Source organism: Hippopotamus amphibius, chromosome 2 (assembly GCF_030028045.1).
Source record: "Hippopotamus amphibius kiboko isolate mHipAmp2 chromosome 2, mHipAmp2.hap2, whole genome shotgun sequence".
Taxonomy (NCBI): domain Eukaryota; kingdom Metazoa; phylum Chordata; class Mammalia; order Artiodactyla; family Hippopotamidae; genus Hippopotamus; species Hippopotamus amphibius.
Window position 1 is genome coordinate 186698020 of NC_080187.1, and position 12171 is coordinate 186710190.

The 12171-nt window shown below is 44.4% G+C and overlaps 1 protein-coding gene across 8 annotated transcripts; it reads right to left on the reverse strand.

The window, feature by feature from the left end:
• Positions 1–98: 98 nt before the first annotated feature.
• ZSCAN29 (zinc finger and SCAN domain containing 29) lies at positions 99–12128 on the reverse strand. Of its 8 annotated transcripts, none has more exons than XM_057721909.1 (6): positions 11670–12128; positions 10674–11106; positions 9996–10200; positions 7343–8035; positions 5010–5477; positions 99–3266 (listed from the first exon to the last, which is right to left on the reverse strand). In XM_057721909.1, the coding sequence occupies exons 2-6, from the start codon at positions 10989–10991 to the stop codon at positions 2395–2397; spliced, it is 2556 nt and encodes an 851-aa protein (XP_057577892.1). In that variant the 5' UTR covers positions 10992–11106; positions 11670–12128; the 3' UTR covers positions 99–2394. The 8 variants fall into 8 exon arrangements, with proteins under 8 accessions (XP_057577892.1, XP_057577891.1, XP_057577897.1 ...); XM_057721908.1 differs by having other exon boundaries at positions 11630–12128; XM_057721914.1 differs by having other exon boundaries at positions 99–1068; positions 3048–3266; positions 10674–12128.
• Positions 12129–12171: the final 43 nt, after the last annotated feature.

Consider the following 12171-nt stretch of genomic DNA (forward strand, 5'->3'; position numbering starts at 1 on the left):
AACCAGGTAAAGATTTATCTTTTCCTACCAGCAACAACTTAATCATAATTTGCATATGTACAGTTTAAAAAAAAAACCTGAAGAACCACTGGGCATTTGATAGATATAATTTTTATTAACATGGTATCCCTGAGAGGCAGATTAAGGTGTAAACATGTTCTGCTTTACAGAAAGGGAAATGGAGGCAGGTTGACTTACATATAAGACATCTGGAACCAGAATTCATATCTGTTGATACCACAAACAAGGCTTTTCCCACAAGACTGTACACAGACATACTGAAGACAGTAATCTCTCATTTTTAAAAAACAATGTAGCATACTTCCTAAACCATCTCAGATCCTGAGGCACTGCTTTAGACTCCTGTTTCTTATATCTTCCTGTCTGTTTAGGCAACATAATTGAGATACCATCTCCCCTTAATTCCTAAGACTTAAGAATAAATTAGGAGATTCCCTCAGCACCAGAACCCTAATTAATCTTTCAGCTACCACAGTTAAGCTCTGGATTTTAGAATATTCTGTCGGCCACTTCTCTCCCAGATCTCATTCCCATCCCAGAACTCATTAAACGTGAGTATGACGCAGCTACTTATCCCAGGCCTTGGCCATGGCTCACGTTCTTCTTTCCTCTGACCTGCCCATCAAAGCATCTTCTCAAGATACTGGTTTCTGACCTTTGTCTCCCATAGGAGCTGGTCCCCTAAAACTGCTCATTCTTCTTCCCCAGCACCAGTCAGCTGTTTCCTTGTCAGTAAGCACAGCACAGTACCTGATTTACTCTGGAGGGTGGGAGCCCATCTCCTGATCTGCCTCTGGCACTCCATGTTTCAGCTGAGGCAAGTCCCTCTCTATCTCCTGCACAGCCCATATCGCGCTACCCCTCAAATTTTGTGCTACTACGAGCTTTGTCTAATCTTCCTTACAGTCTGTCCTTTGCCCTCTGCTGCCTTGCTCCCCAGTTTTCCCATTTCTCACCCATTCAGCACTCAGTTTTGCAGTTAGTTTTAGAAAGTTCATCTCACCCAGTAACCTTCCCTCTGAGCACCTCCTGCTTCATGAAGCCTTCCTGATTAAAGAAAAGAAAATACCTCTCAAATTTTTTTCAAACTCTAATGCATTAGGCCTTAACTTTTATGCATAGTGTTACTACCTAGCTTTCTAGATTTCTCTAAAACTGTTGCAGCTATATATATGCACTGTTTGTCCACGTCAGTGTCATCTGTTTCAGGCTGTAAGGAAAAGGACAGGGGCTGTTTAACTTGTGCTGTACAGGCTCATCATACCACTGTGAGCATGCGGGCAATTAACCCAGTACTATTTGATCATAAAGATCAGAACTGCACTTGTGTTTGAAGAGCTGCTTTTAAAAACAGGTGTATACAGTTGAATATGTGTTCGCGCGTGTGTGTGTGTAAGTACTGTGAACTCCACTGACCAGACAAGGGTAAAGAGTTGTGGCACAAGGTGGTCTGTTTTCCCAATCCATGGGAACGTGGCAAGTGACTTCTGCTCATTGCAGGTTAGTCCGCAGGGTGCATGACACTAGCCCAGGTCTTTAGAGTGTGTGGAACATGGACAAGTCCCTCTTGGCCGCTCTAACTGCTTTCTCTATCACTGTATCCAGGTGGCTTGCTCTTTGGGTTTCTGAACCACAAGGGACAGATGAGATGGACCAGAAAAAAAATCAAACTAGATGCTGTAAATACAATATTATTCTATTCCAAAGCTTCTAGGTCTTAGAAGAAACTGAGAATTCCAGGGTTCACACCCCAATATTTATACGAGGTTTACACTTGTTTCCGCATATAGCACAGCTAGGTTCTTGACAAGATGATTTACAGGTCAGAACCAAATTGAACATGAAACTCTCCTTCTTTAAGGTAAATGAAGAGTGTGCATGACAAATATGTCATGCTGAGCACAGGCTTAAGTGAGCAGGAAAAGTCATTCTTTCTGCATTTCCATTACTGTATAAAGAGCTAGACCCATTCAATGGGAAGTCTCATTACTCCCTGAAATGCTGCTGTGGTAGGTTTTTCTTGTCAAAATGCAGCTGAATAACCGGGTGAGTAAAGAAGGGTGCACATAAAACTCACAGGAACTACTACTGTGTCCTCTCTATTAAGGGAACGACATAGGCACTGAGAGGGAAAGGTGTTACCGTCAGTACAAGCAAGGAGAGGGAATGCAACCTTCCTTTCAATCTTAAGATGCGTTGGGAATTTGACTTTAGATCCAGGAGGAACATAGGAACAAACAGTGGGGTAAATTCTAGAGTTATTTTCTAAGCTAGTTGGGCACAGATTAGGAGATGGCTGTCACTATTGGAGGACTTTTCCAAACAATTTCAATACATGTAATGAGGCTGTTTTCTTCACAGATCCTTAGGGGCTTACTTAGGTGCTGGCTGTGACAGAAGTTTTTCTCGTGTGTGGATCTCTCGGTGCTTATTAAGAGCAGAGCTTTTACTGAAGCATTTGCCACAATCATGACACCCATAGGGTTTCTCTCCTGTGTGGGTTCTGTGGTGTGCACGTAAATCAGAACTCTTACTGAAACTCTTTCCACAGTCAGGACACACATGGGGTCTCTCTCCTGTGTGTATCCTTCGATGTGCACTAAAATGAGAACTGTTATTGAAGCTTTTCCCACACTCCTCACACTGATAGGGCTTTTCTCCTGTGTGGGTTCTCTGGTGAATGATAAGGCTTGAGCTCTGATTGAAGCGTTTCCCACACTCACCGCACTGATACGGTTTCTCTCCTGTGTGGATTCTTCTATGGGTGATGAAATTTGAACTGTCACGGAAACTTTTCCCACAGTCAAGACATTTATAAGGTTTCTCTCCAGTGTGGATTCTCTGGTGTCTAATGAGGCGTGCACTCCGAGTGAAGCTTTTCCCACAGTCAGCACATTTATATGGATCTTCCACTTGCTGGGATACCTGATGTATAAGGTGAGCGTTTGGACCAAAGCTTTTGCCATATCTGAGATATTTATAGGGTCTCTCCCCCAAGTAAGGTTTCTGTTGACTTAGAACTTTACCTGAACTCCTCCTCTCTGGGAATGTCGGTTTTCCTCTTCTCTCCCCTGGGGTCTTCTCCCCCTGTCTTCCTGATCTACATTCACTCTCATTGCCTTCACCTTGATTAAGATGCCGGGGAATTTTCCTTTCAGACCTTGCAAGTAATGTCCTGTGTAGTTGTACTTCCTCAGAAATATCCCGTTTTAGATTCTCTTCATTCTCAAATCCAGCCTCAAAACCTGACATAAGAATAGAATTTAAAAATTTATCCATTTTCTCAATTATGTGCCAGGGCAAAGCAAGTGTTACATCAGATGATTAAACATAAAAATTAGGGGGCTCTAGATCCCAAATAACTACCGTCTATTAAAATTCCAGTGTTTTCTACTTGGTAACCTATCACATGCTTCTCATCTACAGAGGGGCTGATTAATATTGATGTGTTCTTTTAATTCTTCCTGGATACCCGGGATCTTCAGAAAATCTTCGCAGTATAACAAGAAAAACCTACCAGATTTCAGATAAAACTATTACCATGTTTATACAGGAAAGACAGTTTCTAATGCTCTATTTTTGCCTCATGTCAGGCCTATCATGATATTCTAATTTACGTTCTTTGCCAGTAACTAAAGGGATAGGAAGGGAATACCCAGGAAAACTGGGAAAATTCTATATCAAGAAAGAGCTACATGAGTCCCTTTTCCCTCAAATTCCAATGTATGTTGAGAATAAAAACAGGGTAGAAAGACACTTAGTGTCTTCCAAAGAACAAAAGGCCTCCTGAGAGAGAAATGTTGTTAGGAACTGTCTCTCTAAAACATTCTCTTTGCCCATGGAAAAATAATCACTAGATGTTCCAAAAGCACTACTCTAACACCCAAACTAAGCTTTTAATATTCTTCTAAGAACCAAATGCCAGGCTTCTTGGGCCTAAGCTATAAGAATTTGTAGATACTTGCAAATTTTCAGTTTTACAAATTTAGTTTGAATTTGCAGAATTTTCAGATAAACTCTGGATCTCAAATTCCCTGGACGAAATCTGAGAATAAAAGAATGCTCTGTCAGCCTGAAAATGTACCCCATAAAGCAGTATTTCTACCCAGAAGCCCAGTGTTAGGATTTGCCCTGTGACATGGAGGTTCATTATATTAAATGAAATCTCAGAACCTTAACTATGTGACTATAAATTGTGAGCCTCCTAGAGGGGTATTCAGCATTTCCTAAACCTAGAAGCCATTTTTTAGTGGAACATATTAATAGCCCCATGGAACCGATGCTCCATGGAACACACTTGAAGAATGGGTTAAGTAACTTGCTCTAAGGTACTCAACTAAAAAACAACATAGTCCACCTTCACATACATATATATGTATGACTCGAAAATCAGAATAATTCTTCCCACAAGGAGGGGAGCCATAATGAAATTTTGGGAGTTTTTTTGTTTTTTGTGTTTCTTATACAGTAGCTAAGATTCAAAGGGTCAGTTCCCTCAGAAATTTCACACTTTTGCATAAATGTGTCTGAAGAAAGAGGTTGTCAGGTTTTCATATATATGAATAAAGCAGGCATACAGCTGGTATACAAGCTGTAACCAGAAGAAAAAACATACATGAGGATGAACTTTAAAAATCAACTTCATCCTACTATGGGTACATGACATTGCTATTTGGGAAATGTTAGCTTTCAGATTCCCTGCTAGGTAAACTGCCTAGTAACCTAGCAGCTCACTTGCAGATTATGGCAAATTTTGCAACCATCTCAAACTGATGCTGTAGTGTGAGGAGGCAAGTCAAGTGAGGAGGATATAAACTAGCCGCTTTAATGGACAGGAAACATGGAGAAGAGAGAATGTGGTCACAAGAAGAATCCATCAGAGCTGGGTGTAGAAGCCAGTTCTCCTGGTCTTCAGTCTCATGATTTTTCTCCTAAATCCCACCGCCTTCCCTTTGCTATTTCTACCTTAAGAAGTAAAAGGATCTTACCACTGGGGCTCTGAAATAAGACTGGAGCACGGGTCATAGCCTCCGGGGGTACCTCGGTATCCTCTTCATCATCTTCAGAATCTTCTTCTATGGCCTCGTCTGCCTCCTCGGCTTGCTTCTCGGCTTCGGTCTCACTAGTCTCCTGGATGGGGCACGAGGCTGCCTCCTCTTCCTGGCTGTCGCTGGGCGGGGCAGCATCTCGGGCACTCACCAAAGCATCCATCTCTTCAAAGAAAGGACAGGTCTCTGGTGCTTGGCCATTCTTGACTTTCCGATAGCTGGTTTGTAGGCTTTTAAACTTGGTCCGACACTGCTCTGGTGTTCTAAGGAAGCCATATTCCCATAACCGCTCAGCCACTGCTCCATACAACTGGCTGTTGCGGTGACAGTTGCGGAGGGCTTCATAAAACTGAGTCTCACTAAGAATTGCAAGGTAGGTCTTTGTCTCTTCATAGCCCCAGTGTACACCTGCCACCAGAAGAGAAATTTCAGCACCACTTAATTTAGGGCTTTAGAGTCTCAATTCCTCAGTCCTATCATCTGCATCATGAAAAATCTAAGCTAGGGCTCCTAGGTGAAAAAGTAAAAACACTTCATGTTTCCATAATTAATACAGACACTCAGAATGTTTTGCTTCTCTGTATCCTGTATCAGTTTCACAGAGATCTTTATTCCTGCATTCTGTTTAAAAGAGGCCTTTCTACCTGATCACTGTTACAATCATTCTGTCACTGAGGCAGTGTACAAAATGCATTTCCCCATTCTTCTAGTAGTTCTGGAATTCTGATCCTAACTAGAAAATAACTGGTTAGGGGAAGAAGACCCACAGTTGGTTCCTGTCAGCTATAAGTCATCCCTAAATTCTCTGATCAGTCTTTTTCTATCAGCCCTACTTCTTTATGAATTACATTTTCCAAAGAATGACTCAAAATCCCAAGGAACAGTCTCTTTCAGAATCACACTGCTGCCTAATCCAGTCCCTTTTACGGTCCTTCTTCACTTGCCACAATCTCAAAAAAGCCAGCCCAATACCAGCAAAGACCTGAAGCGTACAAGATGATAACTTGTGGTCATGCATCTTCTCCTTAGGGGTGAAGGCCTGGCAGAGCCAGAAAGAGGAAGGAAGCAGAGCAGATAGCTAGCATCTCCTGGCCTGAACTCTGCTACTGCTGCAGGCCACCCCAACTTGGGCAGTACTTCAGCAGGATGACTACAGACTGCTCCCTGAAGGTACCCAAGGGAGAGGGAAGGGAGATTCCAAGAGCCTTCCTCCCACTTGAGGGCCAGCTGGAGATTACATTGCTTCCATTATCCTCTGCTCACTGCAAGTGAAGGAAAGGGGGAAAGAATTGGAAGACAGAAAAAGCAGTGGAAAAAAGACAGAACAAAGATAATGAAAATAATAATAGCAGCTAGCACATGTGCCACGTTTGTGATTTACCTAAATTTATCCCAGTGACAAAAAGGGAAAAAGGATTTTTTTTTTTTAAAGGAAAAGGAAAAAGTGCAAGACAGACAAGACTAGAACAGCACAAAAGTAATGACACATAATAAAACATGGAAGGAACAGATAACTTCCCAGTGGAACTGCTGCCATGCCGCATTTTACAGTTAAGGACACAAACTGTGAAATGGTCAGATAGCTGTGTGAGGCCACCCAGCTGATTAGAGGTCAGGGTTAGAAACAAAGCCTCCTGATTCATACTTGGTGCTCTTCCCATAACAACATGGTTGTACAAAGTACATCAACAGTAATAAGTGATATTTAAAAATGGTTCCATAGGCATATAATATTTCAACAGTGTTAAACAAGATTTCTTGCTGCAAGACTTCTTAGTCCTGTTAAAATGCAAATGTGTGTTGCACATCTCATAGAGGAAACTTATAAAATGTTTCCCCAACACTGGGCAGTGCTTCACTATACTAAGTAAAAAGGAACATATAATAAACGGACTTTGAGTTTGGAGGAGTAAAGATAAAACACCAGTTCACATAAGGTGTGCAACAAATATCAGTCTCCTTAAAGATAATACAATGCCAAGGTTTTCTCAGCCTTCAGTGATTTTATAATCAGGAAAAAACATTTTAAGAAAGAAATGGAAGGAATGATATTCCTTTTCAGGACTCTCAAATTTCCTGAGTGTATTTCTTTAAAATATCTAAAATTATTCTCTACTTATTATTAGTTTACTGATTTTCCCACAAAAGAGAATGAAATACACAAAGCATTGAGAGGTGCCTCTCTTCTCTAAGTGACAAAGCTGGCAGGTGACCCCACATCCAGCCTCATAACTCCTCAGTCTAATCCTAAAACCCCAAGAAGTAAAGCTTACCACTTGGGCTTCGGAAAAGGACAGGTGCGGTGGGGTTGTCAGGGTCCTGGGGGGTGGCCTCCTGGCCCACTTCCTCACTGTCAGACTCTTCAGCTGTGGCCTCTTCTCCCTCCTCATGCTGCCAGCCCTCTTGCTCCAGCTCCTCAGTCTCAGCATCACTGCCCACCAGGCCAGAGTGAGAGGCTGCCTCCTCCAGGCCATTACTGGGCAGGGCAATGACCTGGGCACTCATCAGGGCTTCCATCTCTTCAAAGAAGGGGCAGGTCTCATGTGGGTGGCCACTCTTTACTTTCCGATAGCTCTTCTGGAGACCTTTGAACTTGGTCCTACACTGCTCCAGGGTCCGGAGGAACCCATACTCCCGGAGCCGCTCAGCCACAGCCCCATACACTTGGCTGTTTCGATGACAGTTTCGGAGAGCCTCATAAAACTCAGTCTGACTGAGAATTGCAAGGAGAGTTCTGGTCTCTTCATAGCCCCAGTGCACACCTGCCACCTTCTCATCCTCAAAGCCCCAGTGATCCTGTTCCACCCAGCTTCTCTCTCTCCTGGATGGTAACAGATCAGCATGCATTCGTCTGTCTCCTGTGTGACTGCCTCTTGGGAGTTCCTTCTCCTTGGAGCCCAGATCTGGGATCCATGGCTCTCCTTGCTCCAACTTGGAGGCCACACCGGATTTAGGAAATGGAAATCCTGCTTGCAGGGAGGCAAACAAAGGATATCATAGTTTGGACTGATCATAAAAAAACATCTCTGAGTTCAGACCTGCCTTTTTTATCCAAGAGGGTTATTATAAAGAAAGTATCTAAGAAAATGTTTTCAGAAAGTTCAATCGGTTGAAGAAAGTGGGGAAAATACATGAAACCTCAAAAAATGAGAAATATTTTATTTTCCAGAGCAGGGTGACAAGAGAGGAAAATGTTCTGTTGTGTATTCAGAGCAGATAATTCTGTTCCAAGTTGCTCTCTAGGTCTCCTGACCACTTGTAGGCAGGTCCTGGCACTACTGGAAACAGTCACCTCCTGCCTACCATATAGCTGACCCTTGAACAACATGGGGGTTAATCCGAATACAGCTCATAGTAGGCCCTCTGTATCCACGGTTCCTCCACATTCGCAGACTTAACCAACCACAGTACTGTAGCAATTACGCTTGTAAAATGTGCATGTATAAGTGGACCCCCATGTTCAAACTCACATTGTTCAAGGGTCAGCTGTAGTTCTCTACTTGGGGCTACAGAATTAACCCCAGGGTGATTTCAAGAGGGAGACTGTCTTCAACTCTTCCATTTCCTTCACACTCAGTCACTAAGTTCTAAAGGTTTTTCCCTTAGTATAGCCTTTATTCCTACTGCCACCATCCAGGTCTAGACCCCTCACCTTCTCACACCTGGGTAACTGCAGCAGTCACTGTCCTGCCTAACTCCTGACTCTTGCTTCATCAGCTCACATGCTATTTGTACTGCCAGACCTTAACCTAGTGCCTACCACGCACAGCCCATTCATACCAGACTCCTCTCTACAGAACACATATGTTTATTCACCACTGTGCCTTTCTTTTCCTTTAGCTCCCTCCCTTCCATCCAAATCTGACCCATCAATGCCTCCATGAAGCCTTCCCTACAGCCCTCCCTTGTCTCTCACTCTGCCAAATCCCTATTGTACTCCCACAATTGAGTAACAAATCATTGTTTGGCACTGTTTCAATACATTCAGTTCAGCACATATTTATGTTCGCTTTTATGTTCTCAATTGTACTGTAGGCTCTTTGAGGATAGGCACCTTTTCTCATTCAGAGTACCCTGCAAGGTGTTGAACACATGGTAGATGTTCAAAAACTGATTAATTCTGCAATCTGGATGACTAAACAGAGACCACCACCAGACTGGCTGAGAAGGCTAGCATCTTGGATGATAAGATCAGAATTCAGAACAACCTCAACAAGTTAAAGTGATCAAAGAAAAAAAACGTACAAAATGGAGTTCAGCAGAGTACAAAGAAGAAAAACAAGTTCCACAAAATTAAATTTAAGAATAAGAACTAGGCACAAAGACAATGGGGAAAGCTCTAAGAGACCTGGGAGTATCAATGAAAGGACAATTATACTGAAAGTGTAGTGAAATTCTGAGGTAAAATTCTTACTCTGCCTCTACCTACCAGACCCTCACTGGAATAATATATGTAATGTAATTCTCCACAATTAATATGCTATTTGGAGAACTTAAAGTTTCCAAGGGAGAGTTACAAAAACTTAGTAGGTCTGAAAAATGGAGCTTCTGGGGAAAAGTTTAAAGGAACGAATATAGTTTGGTATGGAGAAAGAAAATGATTAAAATGAAGATACGCCTTCAAGTACAGAGAAGAATTTTATCTAGAAAATACTGACCTAGTGTCATCATTACCAGGAGGAAAGAAATTCCAAGTTCTGATAAAAACTAGAGAGCCATTCTCTGGCAGACTTATCAAAAGAGGAAATGTAAGAATACTCACTGCAGCAAAGAGCTAAACTATCAATACATGCTTTCAGGAGATCCCCAACAACTGCATACTCCAATTTCCACTCATTCCTGAAATCCGCTTCCCACTCACTACTCCCAACCCTACTTCCCAACTTAGAATGGCATCCTATCTTCCCATATGAATCTACTCCTCACCGCTCCTTTGAAAAGGTCTGAGCTTCTCCTTTGGGTTCATCTGCTCCTGTGGTCCCAGGTCTGGGCTTCTTGCCCTCTCTTTCTTGGGTACACCCCGGGGCTGGGGTTCCACTGACTCCTGCCGAACACTTAATAACTCTCGTGATGATTTCAGGGGTGTCATCTTCTCCAAGCGCACTTCCTGCCCCTTCACAGAGACTGTGACCTAGAAACAACCCCCATGAATTGTCACTGGACGGTCATAATGAGGGGTATTCCCAGAGGAGATTATTTAATACCCCAAAAGAGATCATCCTTTTGGGACATGGCTAGGATTGGGGTGGTGGGTGGTTGTTAATGAACAAGGGTCTTTATTATTCCATTACTGTTAGAGCAGCTGGAACTTCACAAGAAAAAGATCAAAATACCCGACTCCAGGCTAAAAAATTACTCCCCTTTTTTCCCTATTAGGTAAAAAACTATGAAACTATGAATAACTTATTATGACATGTAGCAAAGGTACACCCAGGTAGCATCTCCCGATAAGCTCTATCTGAAAAAGTTACCTGTTAAAGGACCAGAAGTATATGCATCACCAAGGGAGACTGTGCCCCACTTAAAACCTGACTATGCCTTAATTTGGCCTTTTATCCTGCCCCCTCCCAGTGACACACTTAGGAATTGCCCCTCCCTGCTCACCGAACGTCCAGGTCTTCCAGGCTCTCTTTCTAAATCTTCCACCAGAGCCACTGCCTCCTCTCCACTTTCTGGACATTGCTTTTGCACCCAATTCTGGATCTCCCCAGGTAAGATGGTCAGGAACTGCTCTAGCACCAACAATTCTACAATCTGCTCCTTGGTGCGCACCTCTGGCCTTAGCCACCGACAGCAAAGTTCCCAGAGTTGGCTGAAAGCCTCCCGGGGACCAGCTACCTCCTGGTAATGAAATCTCCTGAAGCGCTGTCGGAAGGTCTCAGAGTTAGTGCCATTCCCCCTCAGGGTGGGTTTGGCCATCATTCACAGCAGAAAGCAGTTTCCCTCCACTTAAGGGTCTAGGTTCCAGGGCTTACACCCATCTTCCCATGTCCTTGGAGAATCACCTGCAGATGAGTCTCTCTGTAAGAATATCCTCCTAGGGTAGAGAGAGATGGCACTATCAGAAGGAATATACTCATATGTCTAAAGTCTTGCTGGAGCCGGCCTGACTTCCCATATGCTCCCCGTGTCCATCTGAGGTAGCACCAACTTCAGGACAGCAAGCCAAAACTGAGCATGAAGATGAGGGACCATTCAAAAGCTGCATTTCTGGGCGACTTTCAGGGCAGCCCGGGGAAGCAGCAAAGAATATAAAGTACTGTCTGCTCCTCTTCCACCTCCCCCAAATCTGACCCACTGAGCTCCCCTGACCAGGGTTGCAGAGTGAATTCGAACCATATGGGAGACCTGGAGCTCGAGAGGTTCTAAAGGCATGCCACCATCCCGATGAAGACAACAAAAAGCCTCTGTCCAGCGGGTCGCAGCTGATTTCCCCCAGTACCTCCGCGGTCCTCTCCCAGGCCCTCTACGTCCGCCCCGCCCCCTCAGACTCCACCACTACCAATTCCCACCCGAAACAAAAATCAAGAACTGAATACTAGGTCTTTGTTTTCCCTTACAGAGAAGTAAGCGCTTAGTAAATATCCGGGAACTACTGACGGGAAACCTTGCGCATTGAGAGAAGTTCGTTTTGGCTCCTGAAGCGAGGGCCGGGTGGGCTTGGGGAGAGTCACACTGAGTTGGTAGACAGAGGGAGTCCGAGGGGGCAGTAGTCATGGGTCTCCTGAGGACGAGCTCGGATGCTGGTCAGGCGCTCCGAAGATTGCGAGGTCCGCTAGCGCGGAGCCCAGGTCAAGGAGCGGCGGATGCGGGGTTCCGGCTTCTTTGTCTTCGCTCCCTCCGGCCAGGTCACTCTCGGAGCCGTCGTGAGTCCCTCCAGAGGCCTCCGACCGGGCTAAGGGGCCCTGAGAGCACACTCCGGCCCACCCCTGGGAGCTTCTCCCTCTCGGGCTGTCGCTCAACCCACTCGCATCTCTGCCCGCGGGCCAGCCTCACCCACTCTGGGTCTGGCTTCAGCCCGGAATCTCCAGATTCGCAAACCAGCTCCCAAACCGGAAGTCCGAGCGGGCGCCTTGGGCGCTGAAGGCGCATGCGCAAGGGC

What these genes read in the sequence shown, in the direction of transcription:
- ZSCAN29 (XM_057721909.1), bottom strand. Translation starts at nt 10,991, where the DNA reads ATGATGGCCAAACCCACCCTGAGGGGGAATGGCACTAACTCTGAGACC. An exon ending in CTGGAAGACCTGGACGTTCG is followed by an intron (nt 10,201 to 10,673) that starts GTGAGCAGGGAG and finishes GGTTGTTTCTAG; the next exon opens with GTCACAGTCTCTGTGAAGGG. An exon ending in CCTTTTCCGAAGCCCAAGTG is followed by an intron (nt 5,478 to 7,342) that starts GTAAGCTTTACT and finishes TTCTGGTGGCAG; the next exon opens with GTGTACACTGGGGCTATGAA.